This window comes from Oryctolagus cuniculus, chromosome 18 (assembly GCF_051225735.1).
Source record: "Oryctolagus cuniculus isolate XC-2025 breed Fujian yellow rabbit chromosome 18, ASM5122573v1, whole genome shotgun sequence".
Taxonomy (NCBI): domain Eukaryota; kingdom Metazoa; phylum Chordata; class Mammalia; order Lagomorpha; family Leporidae; genus Oryctolagus; species Oryctolagus cuniculus.
This window is the reverse complement of record NC_142884.1, coordinates 9,347,714-9,369,636: the sequence shown is the minus strand read 5'-3', so window position 1 is coordinate 9,369,636 and position 21,923 is coordinate 9,347,714. Positions and strand designations below refer to the sequence as shown.

The 21,923-nt window shown below is 62.7% G+C and overlaps 3 protein-coding genes across 3 annotated transcripts; all 3 read right to left on the bottom strand.

The window, feature by feature from the left end:
- Positions 1 to 225: 225 nt before the first annotated feature.
- On the bottom strand, positions 226 to 3,534 carry SAXO3 (stabilizer of axonemal microtubules 3). The gene is made up of 5 exons (XM_008252359.5): positions 2,681 to 3,534; positions 2,266 to 2,466; positions 2,019 to 2,177; positions 1,358 to 1,485; positions 226 to 977 (listed from the first exon to the last, which is right to left on the bottom strand). The coding sequence occupies exons 1-5, from the start codon at positions 2,834 to 2,836 to the stop codon at positions 614 to 616; spliced, it is 1,008 nt and encodes a 335-aa protein (XP_008250581.4). The 5' UTR covers positions 2,837 to 3,534; the 3' UTR covers positions 226 to 613.
- Positions 3,535 to 3,897: 363 nt separating this feature from the next.
- Positions 3,898 to 7,682, bottom strand: NTF4 (neurotrophin 4). The gene is made up of 3 exons (XM_051828821.3): positions 6,827 to 7,682; positions 5,636 to 5,758; positions 3,898 to 5,145 (listed from the first exon to the last, which is right to left on the bottom strand). The coding sequence occupies exon 3, from the start codon at positions 5,131 to 5,133 to the stop codon at positions 4,516 to 4,518; it is 618 nt and encodes a 205-aa protein (XP_051684781.1). The 5' UTR covers positions 5,134 to 5,145; positions 5,636 to 5,758; positions 6,827 to 7,682; the 3' UTR covers positions 3,898 to 4,515.
- Positions 7,683 to 8,621: 939 nt separating this feature from the next.
- KCNA7 (potassium voltage-gated channel subfamily A member 7) lies at positions 8,622 to 12,790 on the bottom strand. Its single transcript, XM_051828820.3, has 2 exons — positions 12,140 to 12,790; positions 8,622 to 11,419 (listed from the first exon to the last, which is right to left on the bottom strand). The coding sequence occupies exons 1-2, from the start codon at positions 12,671 to 12,673 to the stop codon at positions 10,604 to 10,606; spliced, it is 1,350 nt and encodes a 449-aa protein (XP_051684780.2). The 5' UTR covers positions 12,674 to 12,790; the 3' UTR covers positions 8,622 to 10,603.
- Positions 12,791 to 21,923: the final 9,133 nt, after the last annotated feature.

Here is a 21,923-nt window from a genome sequence, read left to right as displayed (position 1 = left end):
CCCCCGGGGGCGAGAGGCGGACAAGGTCAGGGAGGTGAGGAGCGCCCGGCACAGCATCCCAGCCCTCCCGGTGGCTCCAGTGCCACAGGCCACGGTGAGGTGGCCGCACAGACAGTCCTCGATGCCAGCGGCACGGGCCCACTGTGGGTGCAGAGCCCCGCCTCTGCCCGTGGGTGCACCTCGGCGAAACTGTGGGAGGCTCCTGGGACCCCGGCCCAGGGCTGGGCCCAAGTGAACCCTTCCACTGCCGCTGGCTCGAGGCCTTCCTAGTGCCGGTGCAGCCTGGCAGGTGCGTGGCTGCCATCCTGGACTGCACAGTCCGAGACGGCCTGCGCCCCGGCAGGAGAGCCAGCCGGAGCTCCGCGGCTCCCGCAGCCAACCCTAGAATCCGGACGCTCCCAGCGCTCCCCAGAACGCGTGGTTTATGTTTAACTCTTGGACGGGGTGAGCCCTGGCCCCCTCTCCAGTCTCAGTCCCTCCCGCCGCGAGCTGGGGGGCGTGTTCAAGGGTAGCCCCGCCCACACCAAGTGGTTGAGTGGGCGTGTCCCAGTCCGGGCGCTGTCTCCGCTGCTCGGGGGAGTCCCGGCCGGGCTGGCCCCGTGGGCAGGCGCGCTCACACGAGCTCCGGCCTCCCGCTGCCGTAGCGGGAGCTCTCGGTGCTGTAGGCTTTGGGCGTGCTGTAGATGCCCGGCAGGGGCCTCCAGTGGGGACCTCCCCAGGGCGCCTCCAGAGGACAGGAAAGGTCGAGGCGGCGCAGTGCGTGCAGCGGGGGGCAGAAGGACTCCCGAGCCAAGGGCAGGGCCCCGCGGTGCGGCACGGCCGGCGGCGCGGGGCCGGCGCGGGGCACGCGGACCCGCGAGGGCTGAGGGAAAGGCGAACAGGGTGCCCGCTGCGGGCCATCGGCCCAGACCCGGGGCGTCTGCTCGAAGTTCCAGTAGGTCAGCGAGTCCTTGCGCGGGTATCCGGACAGCTCCTTCCTGCGGGAGGGGGCCGCATGGGGAGGGCACTGCTGCATCCGCACGAGGAGGCTGAGGTTTGAGACCTCGGAGCCTGCATTTCCGGGACAGGGCACATTCGCAGGCGTCGGGGACCCCTTGGGAAGGGCCCAGAAACCGGACTGTCGCATTGTTGGTGAGAGAATCTGGGGGCTCAGATACGGAAGAGGGCCCTAAACCCAGATCCTGAAGCCCACCTGTGGAGGCTGCCCAGAGATGCCACTGAGGACCCCGGGGGCTAAAAGGGGTAGAGGCTGTGCTCTGAGCTTTGCTTCCTGCGTGAGCAGGACTTGAAGGCCACGGGTACCGAGTCGGAGAAAGAGCTGGGGTCCCCGGGGCCCAGGTCGGGGTTGCAGGCTCACTTCGTGTAGTAGCGGAAGTCCCGGGCGGTAGTGGTCAGGTAGGGCTGGTGTCGGTTCAGGACGCCCTGGTCAGACACCATGAAGGGCTGGCCGGCCAGCTCCGTGTTCCTGGTCCAGGGGATGAGGGCCTGAGGAAGACCGCGGTAGGAGGAGTGTGCAGACGTCTGTACCCGTCCCAGGCCCTGGGTCCCCACCTCAGAACCCCTATCGTAGATCCCCCAGCTCTGGGTCCCCAGAATCTGATCTTCCCTGATCAGTCCCGCGCCAGGGACTTTAGCCTGGCTCCCCAAATAAGAACCCCTGCCAGTCACACCCCCAAGTCCAAGGGATTCAAGCCCCAGCCCCAGCAAATCTCCTTGGTTCCACCCCCAGTGCCAGCCTTCTCTGGCCACCAGATCTCTCTGCTTCTTGGGCATCAAGTCCACTTCATCTCTTCCTCCCCAGGAAGGCCTGATGCCCACCTCCCACCCCAACCCCTCTCGGAATAGTCCAGGCGCACTCCCTACCTACAGGCCGGCCACCTGCAAGCCTGGATTTTGAGTCCTGGTCCCGCCTCAACAAGTCCACGCAACTACCCGGCTCTGTAGCCAGTCTCCCCAGCTATGCCCCTAGGCCGGTCCCGAATCTCGCAGGGTGCCAGCGCTGTCCCGCGCTCGGCTACCTGCGAAGGGCCCCCGCGGAGGTGGTCGGCGAGCTCCAGGGGCTGCGGCACGCCGGGCGAGGGGGCGCGCAGCGGCGCGGGGAGCCAGCCCGGGTACTTCGCTTTCGTCTCGCTCTGGATCTCGGCGGTCCCCGCCAGGTGCCAGCCGTGGTGTCTGAGCTGTAGAGAGGCGACCCAGGCACCCGACGTAAGGGCGCGGGGGGCGCACGTGCCCGGCCCTGCCGTCTCCAGCGCCCCAGGACCTCACCTTTTCTCCTAAAGACTTGATCCCCAAGGTGCGCGTGGGGTCCGCGGGCTCCGGGGCCCGGGCCTGCGCCAAGGGCCCACCGTGAGTCTTGCGCACGTGCGCCGAGCCCGAGGTTGTCTCCCATGTGTTAAAGACTTCGTCGAAAGCCCCGATGGGCCAGTCCTGCTTCGCGGCCGGGGGCAGGGGCCCCGCGACTGTGCGCTGGGGAGACGGCGCCGTTCGTCGGCTCAAGACTCGGGGCTCCGCTCCGCTCCGCCCTCTTCCCCTCGGTCCGCGGCCCTTCCCCGCGCCACTCCCTGGCTCCCAGGTTCCCCGCTCCTCTCTCAGGGTGGATTACGAGGCCGAGCCCCCAGGCCCCTTCTCAGCACCCAGCTTTCCGGATCCCAGGCTCGCCCTCCAGCGGGGGTCGGCTCACCTGCACGCTGGGCGGGGGGAAGGGCAGGGAGGGGATGTGGTGGTGCGCAACGCCGCTGCTGGTGAGATGCCAGCTGGGCCAGGACCCAGGCACCTCAGTTCCGGAGATGGGGGACCATGGGGGGCCGTAGCGCAGCGCCAGGGTCCGCCCAGCCATGACCCACCCCGACCCAGTAGCCAAGCGGGAGCAGGCTTGTTGTTGCTGTTGCCACAGGTGACAGAACCCGCCCACTCGGAGCCTAGCCAATGAAAGGGCCCGCAGGCAAGTGGATGGGCAGAGCGAGACAGAGGTCTGGGGACTAGGGGCAGAGATCCCTAGAGGGGCACAGAACAGGGCTGGCGTGGGGGTGCGAAAAGGGAGATGAGGGGGAGACAGACCCCAGCGAGGGGGCAGCAGAGGGAGGGGGAGAGGCCTGGGAGGGCCAGGAGGCACAGACCGCAAGAGAGGCAGAGACCCCCCCTGAGCCCACCAGGGTCTCTGAGAACCCGGCTCTCCTGTGGGGCACAGCCCCTCCCGGCTGCCTCCTCCCTCTGCCAGGCCGGCCCACTCCCCCGGGGTAACGATTTCCAGACGCCCCAGGACCCTCCCATCTGCCCTGTGCCTGCAGAAGGAGCCAGCGTCGCCGGCCTGCCTTTGATTTGGTTGAAAACTTCCACCTGGATGTGTGTGTGGGGGGGGGGGGGGGACGAAAAGGGAGAGACCTGCAGAAAGTTGAAATGCAAAGGGAAATACCCCACCCAACAGAGAGAGAAGGACCTGGCCAGGGCAGGCAGGCAGCTACCGACCCAGAGATGAGAGACTCAGGAAGTTAGAGGGACAGGGAGCAAGGTGGCAAAAAAAAAGAAAAAAAAAAAAAAAGCACATGGGACCCACAGATCTAGAGGAAGGCCATGCAGGAAGAGACAGCCGGGCCTGGGGGCCGGTCTGTGTAGGGGGAAAGCTGCGTGTGTGGCAGACAGGGGTGTTGGAGCTACAGGAAGGGGCACCATTCGGAGGGGGGGGAGTCTGTCCCACAGCTTTGGGGGCAGTCTCCGTCTCTGCGGCCCTCCCGCAGCCTGGCACACACCTCCCCCCCAACCCCTGCCCCGTTCAGCCCGCTGGCTCCTGTTGGATTTTCTCAGCCCTATTCAAAGGCCTCGGTGTCGGCTGAGCCCCGATCCCAACCAGGGCGCAGGCCGACTGGTCGGAACCCCGTGTCCTGCTCCAACCAGACAGTGTCAAGTGTGTATAGTGTTTCTTCCCCAGTGCGGGGTGAAGGTTGGGACAGGGAATGGGGGCAGAAACCTGACTCCAGCCCTCTGCGCAGGGGTGACCTCCCCAGCAGCCTGGCCTTGCCCAGGCCCTGTGATGGGAGGCTCACTACCTCAAAACTGACAACTGCCCCCTCGCACGGAGCACAGTTTCTCGTCTGAATCCCCGCCCCCAGGTACTGAGGTGCCATGCTCTCCAGGTGCTGGCCCCTGTGTCCCGGGCTCTCCCCTCCCCCATCCACTTGTCCCTCCTTCCCAGGTGGGCAACCCAGTGTCCTCTGAGACCGCAACTTAGAACCGAGGGTCTCTGCCGGTGGGATCCTCAACAGCTGATGAGAGGGCATTGGCTCGGTGGGCATTGGCTGCTTTCACTGTGAATCCCCTCCGTCCCTCCAGGAGGACCCGAACCCATCCTCGGGACTCCGTGTGGTGTCATCACTCCTCCCACAGCTGTGATTTTGCCGCCATTCCGGCAAGTTCCCAAACGCAGGCCCTTGAGCAAGCCAGACCGCCCCCGAGGTCCCTCCGCACAGATCCAGTTCTCTTCGCTCTCTCCTCCGCCTGGCCGGTTCCTGGGCTCCGGCCTCAGGCCCGGCCACCCCGGCTGAGCAGGGTACAGACACAGGCAGTGTCGATTCGGATCCATCGCCAGCCCACGCGGCCCTGGGCATCAGCGGTCAGCGCCCGCACGTACGACTGTTTGGCCTTGCACTCGGACACCCAGTGCCTCCGGTCCACACCTCGGCAGCCCCCGCCTTCCCCGGCGCCCTCAGCTTTGCAGCGGGTCTCGAAGAAGTACTGGCGCAGGGGACTGCCGCCCGCCGCAGGCACCTCGCCCAGCACCTCCACCTCGCGCCCGCGCAAGTCCACGGCCGTCCGGCGGTCGGTCACCCAGCCGCTGACCGCGTCGCACACGGCCAGCTCCCCCCGGCGACTCGCTGGTGCCGTCTCGCTCACCCCACGCCGACTGCGGTTGGCCGGGGCGCTGGCCGGCTCTCCGAAAGCCCCGGCCTCCAGCAGGAAGAGCAGAGGGGGCCCCGAGGGCGTGCCCCTGGACAGGGCTACCCGGGGGGACAGGAGGTCCCACTCAGGGGCCAGAAACGGGGGCAGCGTCGAGGGCGGGGGATGGGGCTCCACTGGGACACTGGGGAGGAGGAAGAGGAGGAGGAGGACAGGGAGGGAGCACGCGAGGTGGGGGAGCATCTCTCGGAGCACCTGAAGACAGAGCGAGGGGGCTGGGGTGAGAGGAGGGAGGAGACGCCTTCCCATCCTGCCGCGGCCCCAGGGAGCCCCTTCCCTCCCTCGGGACGCTGGATCCATCATCATTTTCCAGCCGCCATTCCTTAATTCCCAACAAGGCGGGGAATATGGGCTCAGAGAAGCCAGACTTGCCCCAGATCCCACAGCACCAGAGAGGGGACTGGAACCCCGTCTGGGTCGCTCTACTCCGGCCTCCGCGCCCCCAAGGACACCTGAGGCCCGCAGCGTGGAGGACAGGCCGCCGTCCAGAGTCCCGGAGAGACCCGAGTTCAGTCCCACACTGCCGCTAACTTCCCTCCTGGGGGCGGGGGCGCCTCAGCCTCCCTGTGGGAGACGGACCGGGCAGGGGCGTGGTACCCCAGTTTCTCCACCACATCCTAGAAGCCTGTGGCTCTGGGAAGGGGTGGCGTGGGGAGGGCTGGGAAGCAGCCGCTGGCAACCAGACCTGTCAGCACGTGCTCCACCTCCGAGCTCCCGGGCCGGGGGCCCCCAGGCTCCAGGGGGCCCCTGTGGAGGACACAGCTGGCCCCTTCCTTCCTGACATCTCAGCAGAGGGAGGGGGCAACCCCTGGGGGAAGAAGCAGACAGGCAGGTGAAGCAGGCAGGTGGGGGGAGTGGGCCTGGGCCCCTGATCACCCTCTTCTCAGGGTACCCAGGAGCCAAGGCCCTGCCCCCTTCCCAGAGGCCCCCTTCCCTGGCCCAGGTGATGGCTCCTGGCTTGGATGGGAAGCAGATGGGCGCAGGGGAGAAGCGGGAAGGGGGGCGGCGGCAGATGGAGGAGGCTGGGAAAGATTACATTCCCCTCGGCCTATCCATCTCCCAGACGGGGCGCAGGCGGGGCTGGCCTGGACGCCCGGGTCCCCCAGGGCCCACACTTGAGAAGCCCTGGGTCCCAGAGACTTCCTGGAATGTTCCCTCCTCACAGGACAGGCCAGGGCGCGCCCAAGACTTCTGCACATACCTGGAGTGGCTGCCTGCCCTGGCCAGGAGGTGGGGAAGCCGCCGGCCGCGTGTGAAGAGAACAGGCCGACCCAACGACCCAACCATGGACAGGGAGTGCAGTCCCCAGCACCTCCTCCCTCCCACCTGAGAGCCCTGGGCCCCCAGCCCCTCCTCCCTCAGACCCAGGAGTCCCAGCCCCTCCTCCCTCAGACCCAGCTGCCGGGGGTCCCCAGCACCTCCTCCCTCAGACCCAGCAGTCGGGGGTCCCCAGCCCCTCCTCCCTCAGACCCAGCTGCCAGGGTCCCCAGCACCTCCTCCCTCAGACCCAGCAGTCGGGGGTCCCCAGCCCCTCCTCCCTCAGACCCAGCAGTCGGGGGTCCCCAGCCCCTCCTCCCTCAGACCCAGCAGTCGGGGGTCCCCAGCCCCTCCTCCCTCAGACCCAGCAGTCGGGGGTCCCCAGCCCCTCCTCCCTCAAATCCAGTTCTGGAGTTCAAACCCCTCCTCCCCGGTCCCCTCTCCAGGAGATCTGGGCTGGGAGCCCCGACTCCTGCGACCCCCGCCTGGGCACACTTGTCCCCTGCCTCAGTTTCCTCCGCCAAGCCCCGCCCCCGCCGGCCCCGCCCCCGCCCCTCCCCACCCGAGGGCAGGGCGACCCGGACGCCGGAACCCCGGGGAGGAGGCGCCGAGCTCTTACCTGGGGCGCCCTCTCCGGCTCCCCGGGCTGCCCCTGGCGCGGCGGCGGCTCCTCCTCCCGCTCGCTGGGCTGCAGGGACGCGCGCTGGCCCGGCTGCTGGCGGCTCGCGCTCGGCGGGGCCCGGCCGGGGGCGGGGCGGCGCCCGACGGCGTAGGAGGGGCCGGGGGAATCCCGCCTTGCACGCGCGTGCCGGGACCTCGGAAGCCGGGCCGGCTCGCTCAGCCGGGCCGCCGCAGTCCCAGGAGTCCCGGCCCCCGGCCCCTCCCCGCTCGGACCCGGGAGTCCGGACCCCCAGGCCCTCCTCCCTCAGACCCTGGAGTCCAGCCCCCGAACCCCCTCTCCCCGCAGACTCTGGAGTCTGGACCCCCAATCCTTCCTCCCTCGGCCCCAGGAGTCCAGACCCCAGCCCCTCCTCCATTAGCTCCAAGGACTGCAGGCCTGAGATTCATTTGCGGTCTTTTGCCAATTCAGTGTCAATCCTGGGGCAGATTCCCACCCTCTGCTCTGTCCCCACGTTCCCAGGAGCTCCTCGCCAGACATTAACCAGCTGGGCTTGGGCAGCGATAAGGCCCCGGCCCCGGGGTGGGGTGGGGGGAGACAGTGGACGTGGAGGGCTCTCGTCTCTCCAATTTCCTGGGTGGGGACTGGGAAGAGGGTCTCCCGTCCTGAGCTCAGAGAAAGCCAGAGTTCAAACAAAGCCATGTCTTGGGAATGCATAGCCCTGCTCGGAGTGAGAGTGCGTGGGGATACTCGGAAGGACAGGAGGGAACAGGGACGGAGACCAGGGAGCGGGCGGCTGCCCCATGACAGTGGCAGAGCCCCAGAAGAAAGGGATGAGCCCGGGCTGCAGTGCCCCTCCCCCCTCCCTGGGACTCCCCTCCCCCTGGGCTATTTTCAGAAGGAAAGGTGACACCCACCGGGGGTCATCCCAGACCCCCCCTCCCCCGCCTAAATATAGCAAGGCAGGAGGGGTGGCCCGGGATTAGGGCGTGCCCCTCTCCCCTCCTCGCCAGCCAGGGCCCGCAGAGGCGGCTCCGAGAAAGGCCGCTTCGCAGTCCTGGTGTCTGCTCAGGTCACCTCCCTGACCCCGTCACACCTCCTCAAGCCCAGCCCCCACACAGCCCATCCTTGGCCAGGGGCACAGGCCCCCGCGGGGTAGAGGCACTGAGTTCTGGAAGGGGAGTAACTGGGAAGCAGTCCTCTCCCCTCTGTCCCCCCCAGTCTCTGTCCACTCCCCCCCAGTCTGTGTCCCCCAGTCTGTGTCCCTGTCACCCTCTCTCTGGGTGTCTGTCCCCCCCTTTGGGTGTCTGCTCCCCACTTTCTGGGGCTCTGTCTGCTTCTCTTAGGGTCTTATCTGCCCTCTGTGCGTCTCTGTCCCCACTCCTGGGTCTTCCCCCCCTCTCCTCCTCCCTCACCGCGGAGTTTCTCTGTTGCCAGGAACCTCCATCCTCTCTGGCTCCTCCTCTTTGAGTCTCCGCTGGGGTCTCCTGCCCCTGGGAGGGGTCTGTCTCCCTGTGTGCCTCTGCACGCCGCTCTCTCTCCATTGCAGAGAGAGGTGACCGCTAGGGGTTCCACACCTGTCCCTTCTCTCATCTCCAGAGGCGAGTGGGAGAAATCGGGGTGTCCACACTGATTCTTCGGCTGTATTCTGGATTGCCCAGAGGGACCGGGAAGGAGCTGTGCTCTGGACCAGTTCTGGCTGGGGTTTCCTCTGGTACCCTCTACGGAAGATTTTATTTGCTCCAAAAAAGGGGTGGGGAGGGGAGATTACAGCTGAAAGTAACAACAGCCACACTTTGTAAACCAGTGGGTGGGCTTTAATAAATTAATACCAGTACAGTACTCTGAACGATGCCTGGCACATAGGAAGCCCTCTGTGTTTAGTGTTCATGACCGCCCCTCTTCCTTCTCTAAATGCCCTTTTCTCATTTTGAAGATTAATTTGAAGGCGGACGGAGTGACCGAGAGCGCAGGAGTGAGGTCTTCCTCGCCACGCTCCCCAGCCGCCCGCTGCCGGGGCTGGGCAGGAGCGCCACCTGGACCGACCCCGCGGGAGGCACGGGCACATCAGCAGGAAGCTGGGGCACAGGTGGGACTTGACCCCAGGCGCTGTGCTATGGGACGAGGGTCCCAGGCAGTGCTTAACGGGCCGTGCCACCTGGCCCACCCCAATGCCTTCCCATCGCCCCCGTCTGTGCCTGCATCCTGCTGCACTCAGGAGCTGCGGTGGCATCAGGCAGCCACGCGCCCTGCTCCTGTGCGACCTTCGGAAGCCGCCGCCCTGCCCTGAGACTCAGGCCTCGCCCCCGGCTCCTTCCCCACCAGCCCACAGCCCCCCTCCTGAGCCGTGGGGACGCCCTGCGACGTGCCCTGGGCCAGCGTTTCTGCGACTCTGGGCGGGGGCGGGGGGAGCGCCTCTCTCGGTCCCAGCTCTCCGGCTTGCGCGTTTTTCTTATTTGGTTCACTTTGTCTGGAGCGCTATGGTCTTCTCCAGTTCTGGGTGCCTCCACCCCCTCTTCTGGGTCTCCATCCCTTCCTCTGGGTCTCTGTCCCCTCTCTCTCTCTCTCTCCCTGAGTCTCCCTTGTCTGGGTTTCTGTCTCTCTCTCTGGGCCTCTGTCCTTCTCCTGTTGGTTTCTGTCCACCCTCCCCAACACAGCCAGACAGAGTTCAGCTTTCCCCCCTCCTTTCCTGTCCCTTGTAGCTGACTTTCACGTCTGACAGCAAAAATGCAGGGGCGGACAGACAGGAGGCGGGCGCAGGGTAGATGGAGGCGTGCCGGGTTCACCCAGAGCCCGACGGATGAACAGCAGAACGTCTGGACACAGACCCCAGCCCTGCCAGGGCTGCACTTGCTCTGTGGTACGTGATGCTTCCCCACCACGGCTTTCCCCGGTCCTGGGGCTGCCACTCAACACAAAGCCCCCCGACGTGACCCTAGGGCACTCAAACACTCAGCCTGGCTCACCCCAACATTTCTTTCGGACTCAGAGACAGAACTGAATGTAGCCCAACTCAGCATGGTCCTAGGAGCCTTGGTCATTGACCCAGATAAACTGACCACACAAGACCCACACAGTGATACAATTCTACACAGCTCAACCCAGCAGAAGCCAAGAGGCCCATTCGCTCACACGTGCCAGCCCAACCCAACCCATCACGACTTAGGAAGCCAACATCCTATCACATGACCGTTTGTCTTTCTGTACAGCTCGCAAGCTCACAGAGCCCAAGAGAACACGGCCCTAGAGGAACCACAATGCCACATGATTTTGGACACGTCTTAATGCAATGACACGAAGCATGGCCGTGTAATCGGTCTCAACAACGCACTGGTGACCACCTAATTTGTCCCAGATGGCCCCAGGAAACCCATCAACCCTGCACAAATGCAGTTGGACAAGACTCACCACCCAACCCTTCCCAACACGGACCTGGGAAACTCATGCGATGGGTATGACCGATCCTAGCTCCACACCACCCCCCAGAGACCCCAGGAGTATTGCACAACTCAGTGCCACATGAACCAGTCGAGCCCCCCAACCCAACTGAGCTCAACAACCCATGGCCGTTCACTGCTGCATCAGGAGGTGCCCCCCACCCCCAAATCATACAGCTCAAGACCCAGCGAGAAGACTGGGTGTTGCTCCGGTCATCACCACGTAACCTAGTTCTTCCTAAAGCCACTCCCCCTTCCGCTGGCCTTCCCCTCCCCCTCCCTTCCCCCTCCCCCCTCCACGGTCCAGAGAGGTGTGAGATCCTCCAGGCCTCATCTGTCCTCACACCTCCGTGACCAGGTGCTTCCCGGGCAGGGCCCAGAGAGGGGGCGGGAGCTCGGGCATCTCCCCATCCATCAAACCCCCGTTGGCCTTGGCTTCCAGCATGTCACAGGGCTGCGTGTCCACGTGGCTGTACATCCCGGCCTCCTCGCCCTCCGTCTCCCGGTGGTAGAAGTAGCTGAAGTTGGAGACGATGACGGGCACCGGCAGGGAGATGGTGAGCACACCGGCGATGGCACACAGCGAGCCCACGATCTTGCCGCCCACGGTGACGGGCACCATGTCTCCATAGCCGACCGTGGTCATGGTGACCACGGCCCACCAAAAGGACTCGGGGATGCTGGTGAAGTGGGTGTCCACCCGGTCTGCCTCGGCAAAGTAGACGGCGCTGGAGAAGAGGACCACGCCGATGAAGAGGAAGAAAATGAGGAGGCCCAGCTCACGCATGGAGGCCCGCAGCGTCTGGCCCAAGATCTGCAGGCCCTTGGAGTGCCGGGACAGCTTGAAGATGCGGAAGACGCGCACCAGCCGGATGACCCGCAGGATGGCCAGGGACATGGCCGGCTGCCCCACCCCCCGCTGCTGGGCCAGCTCGGTGCCCAGGGCCACGAAGTAGGGCAGGATGGCCACAAAATCGATGAGGTTCATGACGTTCTTGAAGAAGATGGCCTTGCTGGGGCAGGCCAGCAGGCGGACCAGCAGCTCGAAGGAGAACCAGCAGATGCAGAGAGTCTCCACCACGAAGAACGGGTCGCTGAAGGGCAGGCGGGGCGGACCCCCAGGCACCGGGCTGGAGCCGTTCTGCCGAGCCGGGAACTGCAGGGAGGGGGAGGGGGCTCAGGGAGGGCGGGGGTGCCGGGCGGCTTCCTTCCTGCTGCCCCTACGGACCCCTCCGCAGTCACGGCCCGAGGCCCCTGGGGACCTGGCTGTGCCACACCTCTGCCCCTTCCCTCCTGGGGATTCCCGAAATGGCGCTTCAGTGGGGTACAGCCTGTTGACTCCTCGAGTCACGGCTCCGTGGTGGATTTTCTCGAGGGGGCGGGTCCCCGTCGCCCCACCCCGAGATGCCCTGCCTTTTCCCCGCCCTGGGTACCCCCAGCACGGGCTATAATGGTCGCCTGACCCCCCCCCTCCCGGGGCGGGTGTCCCCTCTGTGGGACCCGTGTCTCCCACCGCAGTCCCCAGCCGTCCCCTGCTTGCAGCTCGCTGTCTCCTGGCCCCGGTGTCGGGGCTCCGGGTGCTCCGGCCTCGGAGCTCGCAGGGCCCCCTCCACCACACTGATTCCCGCTGTGAGGGTCCTGAACTCCTGCGCTCTGCTCCAAGCGCCAAGTGCCCTCTGAGGGCCGGGGTTCAAGGGTGAGAAACCTCCCTGGGCCCCACCTCCAGCCCAGCCCCCCGCGGCCGGGGGTGGGGGGCCCCCGGGGTGGCCCACCCCGCGCAGCCCCCGGCCTCTCCTTCCGATTGGCCAGGTGCGCCAGGACCCCGCCCACCTCGCCCCAGGCCCCGCCTCCCTCCAGCCGGGGCCCCGCCCCTCACCGGGCCCGCGGCGGCCAGTCCCGGGTCGTAGCGGTCGTCGCGGAAGTCGGGCAGCGTCTCGAGGCAGAAGACGACGATGGAGACGAGGATGACGAGCACGGAGACCACGGCGAGGACGCGCGCGGCCTGCGAGCTCTCGGGGAACTCGAAGAGCAGCCAGAGCTGGCGCGCGAAGGCGCGGCGGGGCAGGGGGCGCTCGGGCGGCAGCGGGCAGCCCTCGTCCTCGCGCAGGCGCGCCAGCGCCGCCGCGCCCAGCCCGTAGAAGGCCACCTCCTCCAGGAAGACGTCGAGCGGCACGTGCGCCGGCCGCCGCAGCCGCCCGCCCGACTGGTAGTAGTAGAGCACGGCGTCGAAGCTGGGCCGGTGCCGGTCGAAGAAGTACTCGCGGCGCGCGCCGTCGTAGAAGCGGCTGCGGCGCGCGGGGTCCCCGAGCAGCGTGTCCGGGAAGCGGCCCAGCGTGCGCGCCCGCGTCTCGAAGCGCAGCCCGGCCACGTTGAGCACCAGCCGCTCGCAGCAGCCGCACGGCGGCTCCATGGCGCGCGCAGCCCCGGCGACCCGTGGACGGACCTGTGGCCCCGACGCCCGGCCCGGCGCGGCCCCGCCGCCGCCGCCGCCGCCGCCGCCACCACCACCGCCACCGCCGCCGCCCCAGCCCGGTGTCCGGTGTCCGCGCGTAAAAATAGCCCGGCGGTCCGGCCAGGCCGCGGGGGAGGGGGCGCAGTGACCCCGGCGGGGCCGCGGGCGACCGGGCGCCCTCTACCGGGGCGCCCGCCCTTCCCCCCACGCCGCCTCCGCGCTGGGCCCTCCCCGGGCCGCCGGGCCCCAGTCGCCGGGAGGGCCTCTGTCTCCGCACCTGTCTCGGCTCTGACTGGACGATCCCCCGCTGTTCCCGCCTCCCCCCGCCCCTGACCACCGCGCTGGGTCCCTGATTCTGCCTTGGGTCCCTGGCCACCACGTTGGATCCTTGGCTCTGCATTGGATCCCTGGCTACTGTGTCGAGTCCTGATTCTGTGTTGGGTCCCTGGCTCTGCCCTGGGTCCCTAGATCTGCCCTGGCTCTGCGTTGGGTCCTTGGCCACTGCATCCGGTCTCTGGCCACTGTATTGGGGCCCTGGCTCTGCCCTGGGTCCCTAGATCTGCCTTGGCTCTGTGTTGGGTCCCTGGCCACTGCATCCAGTCTCTGGCCACTGTGTTGGGTCCCTGGCTCTGCCCTGGGTCCCTGGCTCTGTGCTGGGTCCCTAGATCTACGGTGGCTCTGCACTGGGTCTCTGTCCACTGTGTTGGGTCTTTGGCCACTGCATTCGGTCCCTGGCCCTGCTGGGGTGGTGTCTCTGTTGCTTGGGGGCCTCTGGGTCTGGCTTCTGCCAGCCTCGCTCTCCTGGCCTCCCCTTCTCTCTGGGTCTGTTCTCACGCATCTCTCAGCTCTTGGTGTCCCTGTCCCTGGCTGTCCCTGGGGCTCTCCTCTCTTCCCTGGGCCTCCTTCTTTGCCCGCATGGCTGAGTGACCGCCAGCACCAGGGCGTGACTTCGGGTCCCTGGGGGTCACATCCCCGAGCCTGGGAGACGGTCACTCCTGATTGCCTCCGTATTGTTGCGCTTGCCTTGTCCTGGGGTCGCGTCCACAGCTGCACCCCACGCCCTGTCTCCTCGCTGGAGTCTGTCCCGGGGTCACTAGCTGGGTTCCTTGTGAGGATTTCTGAGAGCAAGCGGGCCTGAGCGATCGCCCTGAATAGGGCAGAGAGGAGGCGGGGCGTGCCAGGAACTGGGAAGATGCTGCAGGGTCACTTGGGAACCCAAGGGCACACAGGCGCTGGCTGTCCAGCCCGCAGTGTCCAGTGACACTGTGTAAAAATAGCCATTGGATGAGCTGGAGGAGTGCGAGTGTTGGGGCTCCAGGGAAAGGAGTCTCGGGCGCCCCCTGCTGGGCACGTCGAGAGCGGCACCGAGCGCTATTCCTGACTGTTGTCTCCATTTCTCCCTGGATGCTGGGTCTCACCTGGGTTTCTGTGTCCCTCTCCCCAGGTCCCTGTCCCCGCTTCCTTGCAGTCCTGTGTGCAACTGTGTCATGGCCCTTGACCGTCCCTGTCCCTGGCCTCTGCCCATGGCTCCCTGTGGTCTCGGTCTCCTCTTTGCTGTCACTCCCTGTCCCTGTGGTGCAGGTCTCTGCTCGGTACAGGACAGAGTGTCCCATCAATCAGCCCAGAGCGCATCGTGGTGGGGTCTCAGCGGCCCCTCGCCCACAGCTCCTCGGTTCCGATCCAGCTTTGCACACCTCAGCCCCACCAGTTCTCATCCTTTGCCACCCCCGAACCTCCCAACACTTCCCGACAGTTCTCCTACTCTGCCTCCTGTGAGGCTCAGGCTGCCCGTGGACACCTGTCCCCACCCTGCCCGGTGAGCTCAGGCCATTGCCGTCTGTCCAGGCTGCAGGCTGAGCGGTGCAGGAACCACCCCGTGTTCTGTCCGTCACCGCTGCGTGGATGGGGAAGCCGAGTGCGGCTCCCGCACCTCTGTCTCCTCATCTCCAGCCTCTCACCCTCAGCGCTGCCTCAGCCACCCACTTCCTTTCTTTTCAGAATAGTTTTTCTTTAAAGATTTTATTTATTTCTGTATTTGAGAGGTAGAGTTACAGAGAGAGAGAGGGAAAGACACAGGGAGGTCTTCCATCTGCTGGTTCACTCCCCAGGTGGCAGCAATTCCTGGAGCTGAACCGATCTGAAGCCAGGAACCAGGACTGCTTCTGGGTCTCCCATGTGGGTGCAGGGACTCAAGTACTTGCGCCATTTTCCGCTGCTTTCCCAGGTGCATTAGCAGGGAGCTGGATTCAAAGTGGAGCAGCCAGTTGTGGCGTAGTGGGTAAAGCTACTGCCTGCAGTGCCGGCACCCATCGGCATCCCATATGGGTGCCGGTTTGAGTCCCGGCTGCTCTACTTCCAATCCAGCTCTGTGCTGTGGCCTGGGAAAGCAGTGGAAGACGGCCCAAGTCCTTGGTCCCCTGCACCCATGTGGGAGACCTGGAAGAAGTTCCTGGTTCCTGGCTTGGGATTGGCTCAGCTCTGGCCATTGTGACCATTTAGGGAGGGAACCAGTGGATGGAAGACCTCTGTCTTTCTCTCTCTGTAACTCTTTCAAATAAATAATTAAAAAAAAATCTTAAAGAAGTGGAGCAGCTTGGATGCAAACTAGCACTGATACAGGATGCCAGGGTCACAGGCAGGACTTAGCCCACTGGCACAGTGCCAGCCCCTCCTCAGCTTCAGTCCACTGGAAACGGGAAGCTGCCAGAACACTTCGTCTCCCTCGCTTTCCATTGTTCAGTGGGTCATCTGTCTTGCTTGTCTGTGTGCTGGATCCCATCTCCCTGCTCTGCCCACAGACTGTGGGATCATCACTCCTTATTCTCTTGAGTCATCAGTGACTTCCAAAGACACCCATGCCCTAATCCCTGGAAACTTTGAACATTTTGCTATGTACAGCAAAACAGAGTTTGCAGCTGGGGTTAAAGTTCTTTTAAAAAATTTTTATTGGGGCTGGCGCTGTAGCACAGCAGATAAAGCCACTGCCTGCAGTGCTGACATCTCATATGGGCGCTGGTTCAAGTCCCAGCTGCTCCACTTCCACCCCAGCTCTCTGCTATGGCCTGGGAAAGCAGAAGATGGTCCAAGTCCTTGGGCCCCTGCACCTGTGTGGGAGACCTGGAAGAAGCTCCTGGCTCCTGGCTTCAGATCAGCTCAGCTCAGGCCATTGTGGCCATTTGGGGAGTCAACTAGCCCAGCGGATGGAAGATTCTCTCTCTCTCTCTCTCTCTCTCTCAAACTCTGACTTTCAAATAAATAAATCTTCAAAAAATATTTTTATGTTTATGTTACTTGCAAGGCAGTGAGAGACAGTCCTTCCATCTGCTGGTTCACTCCCCAGATGTCCACAGCAGCGGGGGGTGGGCCAGGCTGGAGCCAGGAGCTGCAAATTCAGCCCAGGTCTCCCACAGGGGTGGCTGGGACCCGAGTTTTTGAGCCGTCATCTGCTGCCACGCAGGATGCACACAAGCAGGAGGTTGGATCGGAAGCGGTGGGGCCGGGACTTGAACCAGGGGCCCTGATGTGGGATGCGGGCATCCCAAGAAGCGTAGTAACCACGAAGCTGAAATGGCCACAGCAGCCAGAGCTGGGACCGGAACACATCTGGGTCTCTCCCACACAGGGGGAAGGGGCCCACACACTTCCCAGGGCCATTGGCAGGGAGCGGGATCAGAAGTGGAGCAGCCGTGAGTCCACCCTGGCACTTGACTTGAGGAGGTGATCGTGGGTTATCTGGTGGGCCCAGTGCAATCACGGGAGGTAGGCAGGAAGGTCTCCTGGGTACGGGATGTGAGGGTGGGCACAGGGGTCAGCGAGGAGATGGGACCCTGCTGAGCTTGAACTTGGATAAGGGGCTGTGAGCCAGAGCCAAGCAATGTAGTTGTCCTTGAGGCGCTGGTGAAGGCGGGGAACGGATTCCAGCTTGGAGCCTCCCTCAGAAACAGCCCTGCCGGTCCACTTTCTCTGGCTGTAGGCTAATAATAACTTTGTGTTGTTTTCAGCCACTATGTTTGGTAACTTGTTACAATAGCAACAGGAAGCCCATACACCCAGACACTCCCATTCTTCAGTATCATTCTCTTGTTACAATAGCACTATAGCTTCTTCCTGGGCTCCCAGGTGGGTGCAGGGATCCAAGCACGTGGGCCATCTTCTTTCCCAAGCTCCTCAGCCGGGAGCTGGATCAGAAGTGGAGCAGCCAGGACTCGAACCAGTGCCTGTATGAGGGCGCCAGCATCCGACTCCTCTGCTGGGTTCTTCCCATCTGAACCCTAGATGTTGGGGGTCTCAAGGCTCAGGTCCTTCTCCATCTCCTCTCACGTCCCAGGTGATGTCATTCACTGCGTGACTTCCAGTGCCACCTCTGTTCTGACAGTCCCCACATTTAGTCTTCCAGCCCCAAACTCTTCTGTGAGTGCCAGACTCACGCAACCCCCAAGTGCACATCTCTGCTGGGGCATCCATGGGCTCCCAACCCAGCACTCCCTGCCAAGAAGCCCCTCCTCTCCAGGCTCCCTCTCAAATCAGCGGCTCCATTAATCAGCTGTGTGCTCCATCTACAAGTGGGCGAGTGAGGATTGTTATCAAGGGGAGATTAGCATCATTTCAGAATTTTCTTCAAGCTTACTTCAAAATACTTCAGGGGCCGGTGCTGTGCCTTAGCAGGTAAAGCTTCCACCTGCAGTGCTGGCATCCCATATGGTCGCTCTACTTCTGCTCCAGCTCTCTGCTGTGGCCTGGGAAAGCAGTGGAGGATGGGCCAAGTCCTTGGGCCCCTGCACCCGCGTGGGAGACCTGGAAGAAGCTCCCGGCTCCTGGCTTCAGATCGGCGCAGCTCTGCCTATTGCGGCCATTTGGGGAGTGAAACTGGTGGGTGGAAGACATCCCTTCCTCCCTCTTCCTCTTGTAAGTAACTCTGCCTTTCAAATAAGAAATAAATTTTAAAAATACTTTAGACTTACAGAAAAGTTGCAGAAACAGTACAGAGTTCCCACATGAAGGTGCTTCCAAACCTCTGAGAAGGGGCAGGGGTCAGGATGCTGCTTGGGGCACTGCATCCCGTGTTGGGGTCCCCGGGTTCAAGTCGGGGGCGCGCTGCTAACTCCAGCTTCCTGCATCTGTGCACCCTGGCAGGCAGCAGGGGATAACTTAAGCATGTGGAAGACCCAGAGCCCTGGCTTTGGCCTGGCCAATTCTGGTTGTCGTGGGCATTTGGGGAGTGAACCAGTGGATATAAGCTCGCTCTCTCCTCCTGTCTTCCCCCTCATTGTAGCTCTTCTTTCAAAGTAGATGAAAATAAAACATTTTCTGAAATAAATTAAAGACATTAATTTTGGTGAAAAATCTGCCATCCATGCATAGCTTCCTCATTATGCATATTTTCCATGGACATTTTGAGGCCCCCTGAGATGTTGTGGATTTCAAAGATTTTTTTTTTCACCAAAATAAACTTATCTTTTAGTTCCATTTACCATAAAATTTTTGGAAGTACCCTCCTATATCCTTCAGCTGGCCGAGTTTCTGCCACAGTACAATGAACATGGCCGCAAGCGTGGTGTTGTGCTGTTAACTCAAGGATGGACCTCGACTGTGTCAGTGTCCCACTGACGTTCCTCAGGTGTGGGCGCTAGTCAAGGCTTCCATGTGTGTTGAGGCGTCTCCTCAGCCTCCTCCAGGAGTTATTTAACTTCCTTTTACATCCTCCATGTACTAATTCCACTCCTATCAAAACAGAATCTTTTTTAAAAAATATTTATCTATTTGAGGGGTCGGTGCCGTGGCGCACTAGGTTAATCCTCTGCCTGTGGCACCGGCATCCCATATGGGCGCCGGGTTCTAGTCCCGGTTGGGGCGCCAGATTCTGTCCCGGTTGCCCCTCTTCCAGGCCAGCTCTCTGCTGTGGCCCGGGAGTGCAGTGGAGGATGGCCCAAGTGCTTGGGCCCTGCACCCCATGGGAGACCAGGAGAAGCACCTGGCTCCTGGCCTCTTATTGGTGCAGCTCTGTCTGTCGTGGCCATCTAGGGAGTGAACCAATGGAAGGAAGACCTTTCTCTCTGTCTCTCTCTCTCATTGTCTGTAATTCTGTCAAATAAATTTTTAAAAATCTTTTAAAAAATATTTACCTATTTGAAAGTCAGGGGGCTGGCGCTGTGGTGTAGTGGGTGAAGCCGCTACCTGCAGTGTCAGCATCCCATTTGGGTGAGGGTTCTAGTCCCGGCTGCTCCACTTCCCATCCAGCTCTCTGCTGTGGCCTGGGAAAGCAGTAGAAGATGGCCCAAGTCCTTGGGGCCCTGCACCTGTGTGGGAGACCTGGAAGAAGCTCCTGGCTCCTGGTTTCAGATTGGCACAGCTCTGGCCATTGTGGCCAATTGGGGAGTGAACCAGCGGATGGAAGATTCTCTCTCTCTCTCTCTGCCTCTCCTTCTCTCTGGGTAATTCTGACTTTCAAATAAATAAATAAATATAAAAAAAAAAAAACAAGAAAGAGCGAGCTACAGAGAGAGGTGGGGAGATGGAAGCAGAGAGAGATTTTTTTTTTTTTAAGATTTATTTATTTGAAAGGCAGAGAGCTAGAGACAGAGAGAGAGGTCTTCCATCCACTGGCTCACTCCCCAACAGCCAGAGCTGTGCCAATCCAAAGCTAGGAACCAGGAACCAGGAACCGGAGCCCAAGCACTTGGGCCATCTTCCACTGCTTTCCCAGGCCATAGCAGGGAGCTGGATTGGAAGTGGAGCAGCCGGGACTCGAACTGGTGCTCATATGGGATGCTGGCACTGCAGGCAGCAGTTTTACCCGCTACGCCACAGCGCCAACCCTGACAAAGATCTTCCCAAATGGTTGCTACAGTCTGGGCTGGACCAGGCCAAAGCCAGGAGCCTGGGACTCCATCCGGGTCTTCCACGTTGGGTGCAGGGGTCCAAGCACTGGGCCATCTGCTGCTGCCTTCCCAGGCTCCTTAGCGGGAACTGGATCAGCCATGGAGAAGCATGGCCTGGAACGGGCGCTCATACAGGATGCTGGCCAAGAAACACTATTTCGAGCTGCACCTTCAGAAAGCAAGTGGCCCTGACCACTGCTTGCCACCTGCTGCTGCCCCCTTGGTCTTTCCCCTGGAATCTGGGCTTCCAACCTCTCACTCTTGCCCTGTAGCCCCTTCCCTGCCCCCCCCCCCAAGTGATCTCCACAAATGTAAATTCGGTTCTTTCTCCTGTCCAACACCCTGGCCCCTCCTCCCTGGCAATCCTGGGAGCAGGCAAGGATCCCCGAGGCTGCTACCTGCTGCTGCCCTGATGCCCTGGGGCGGATCTGATAACAATGTATCACCAGCCAAAGGCTCTCGCTAAGAATGTTACCCTGGTGCTGGCGCAGCAGGCTAAGCCACAGTGTGAGGCCAGCAGCCCAGCGCCGGCTGTTCCATTTCTGATCCAGCTCCCTGACAGTGCACTCGGCAGAGCAGCAGACGCTGGGCACTGACCTGGGAGACCTGGATGGAGCTCCAGGTCCTGACTGTGGCCGGGCCCCACCCCAGCTGCTGTGACCATTTGGGGACCGAAACAGCGGATGCAAGAATCTCTCTCTCTCTCCCCTTCTCAGTAACACTTTCAAATAAAACTTTTTTAAAAAAGATTTATTTATTTGAAAGTCAGAGTTACATAGAGAGAGAAGGAGAGGCAGACAGAAGCCGGCGCCGCGGCTCACTAAGCTAATCCTCCACCTAGCGGCACCAGCACACTGGGTTCTAGTCCCGGTCAGGGCGCCGGATTCTGTCCCAGTTGCCCCTCTTCCAGGCCAGCTCTCTGCTGTGACCCGGGAGTACAGTGGAGGATGGCCCAAGTGCTTGGGCCCTGCACCCCATGGGAGACCAGGAGAAGCACCTGGCTCCTGCCATCAGATCAGCGCGGTGCGCCGGACGCAGCGGCCATTGGGGGATGAACCAACGGCAAAGGAAGACCTTTCTCTCTGTCTCTCTCTCTCTCACTGTCCACTCTGCCTGTCAAAAAAAGAGAGAGACAGAGATCTTCCGTCTGCTGGTTCACTTCCCAAATGTCTGCGATTGGGCCAGGCTGAAGCCGGGAGCCAGGACCCCACCCAGGCCTCCCACACAGGCCGTCTTCCTCGGCTCGGGCCCCTGGCCAGGGAGCTGGTGGGAAACGCAGCAGCTGGGACGCCAGCCTCGCCGGTGGGGCTGCCCGGTGTCCCAGCGCCAGCCCCTGACCCCTGCAAGGATTTCAGAAACCACCACGCCCACGCAGGTCCCCGGGACCGCACCTCACTCAATGCGCCCCAGGACTTGTGAGCCTGCCCTGGCTGTCGTGGGCGTCTGGGGGGTGAACCAGCAAGACCGCTCTGCGTCCCTCTCCTTCCCAATAAGTAAAAATTGTGCCAAAAAAGTGAAGTTAGTAATCTGGGTATCATGAACGAGGCAACGGAGCTCCCCCTAAAGGCATCAAGCACAGTGCGGTCCACTCTCCACCACCACGGGCTGTGCACCCGGAACATTCCAGAAAGCAAACAGCGCGTCTGTACTAAACACGCAGACTTTTCTTCGTGCCCTAAATGATAAAGGATAATTTTGGCGCAGGCTTCACATTGTGTTAGGCATCGTTAAGTGAGCAGCGGGCCATTTCACACTCACGGGCAGAATTCGGTCCTGGGACCAAGTGCCCATGCAGGACACCCAGGAAATGCCCGTCCCAGCTCAGGCCCTGGGCACCTGCCGTTAGCCGCGCCCCGATCGCCCTGGGCGCCTCTGTCCCCCTCGCTGTCCCCTCCCGCCCCCCACCCTGCTCTTACTTGTCCTTGAGATGGCCACTACCTGAAGTTGTATTTTTCATCTAAATACCTTTACACTCTCCCTCAGTACAAAGTAAGGAACCAAAAATCAGGTTTTCACACCTCCAGCGCCTAAACAGCGATTGCTGGACGCCCACTAGCCGGACGATCAACGCAACCAACACTATTCCCGTAGGGACTCTTTGCCAGGTGGCGGAAGGGTATTACCCGTTCTCTAGTCAATGCGCATGCGCCAAAGATCCGGGAAGTGTGCTAGTAAGGGGGCGGGGCTCCGGGATGAGTCTCGCGGGCAAAGGCGGTTGGAGTCCAGGCGCGAGGTGGAAAGCGGCGTTTGGGGACGAGCGCGCGTGCGTAGTACGGCGGCAGCCAGCCGCGGCACGCAGTTGAAGGCGCCGGGAGGCGGGGCAAGGGCCT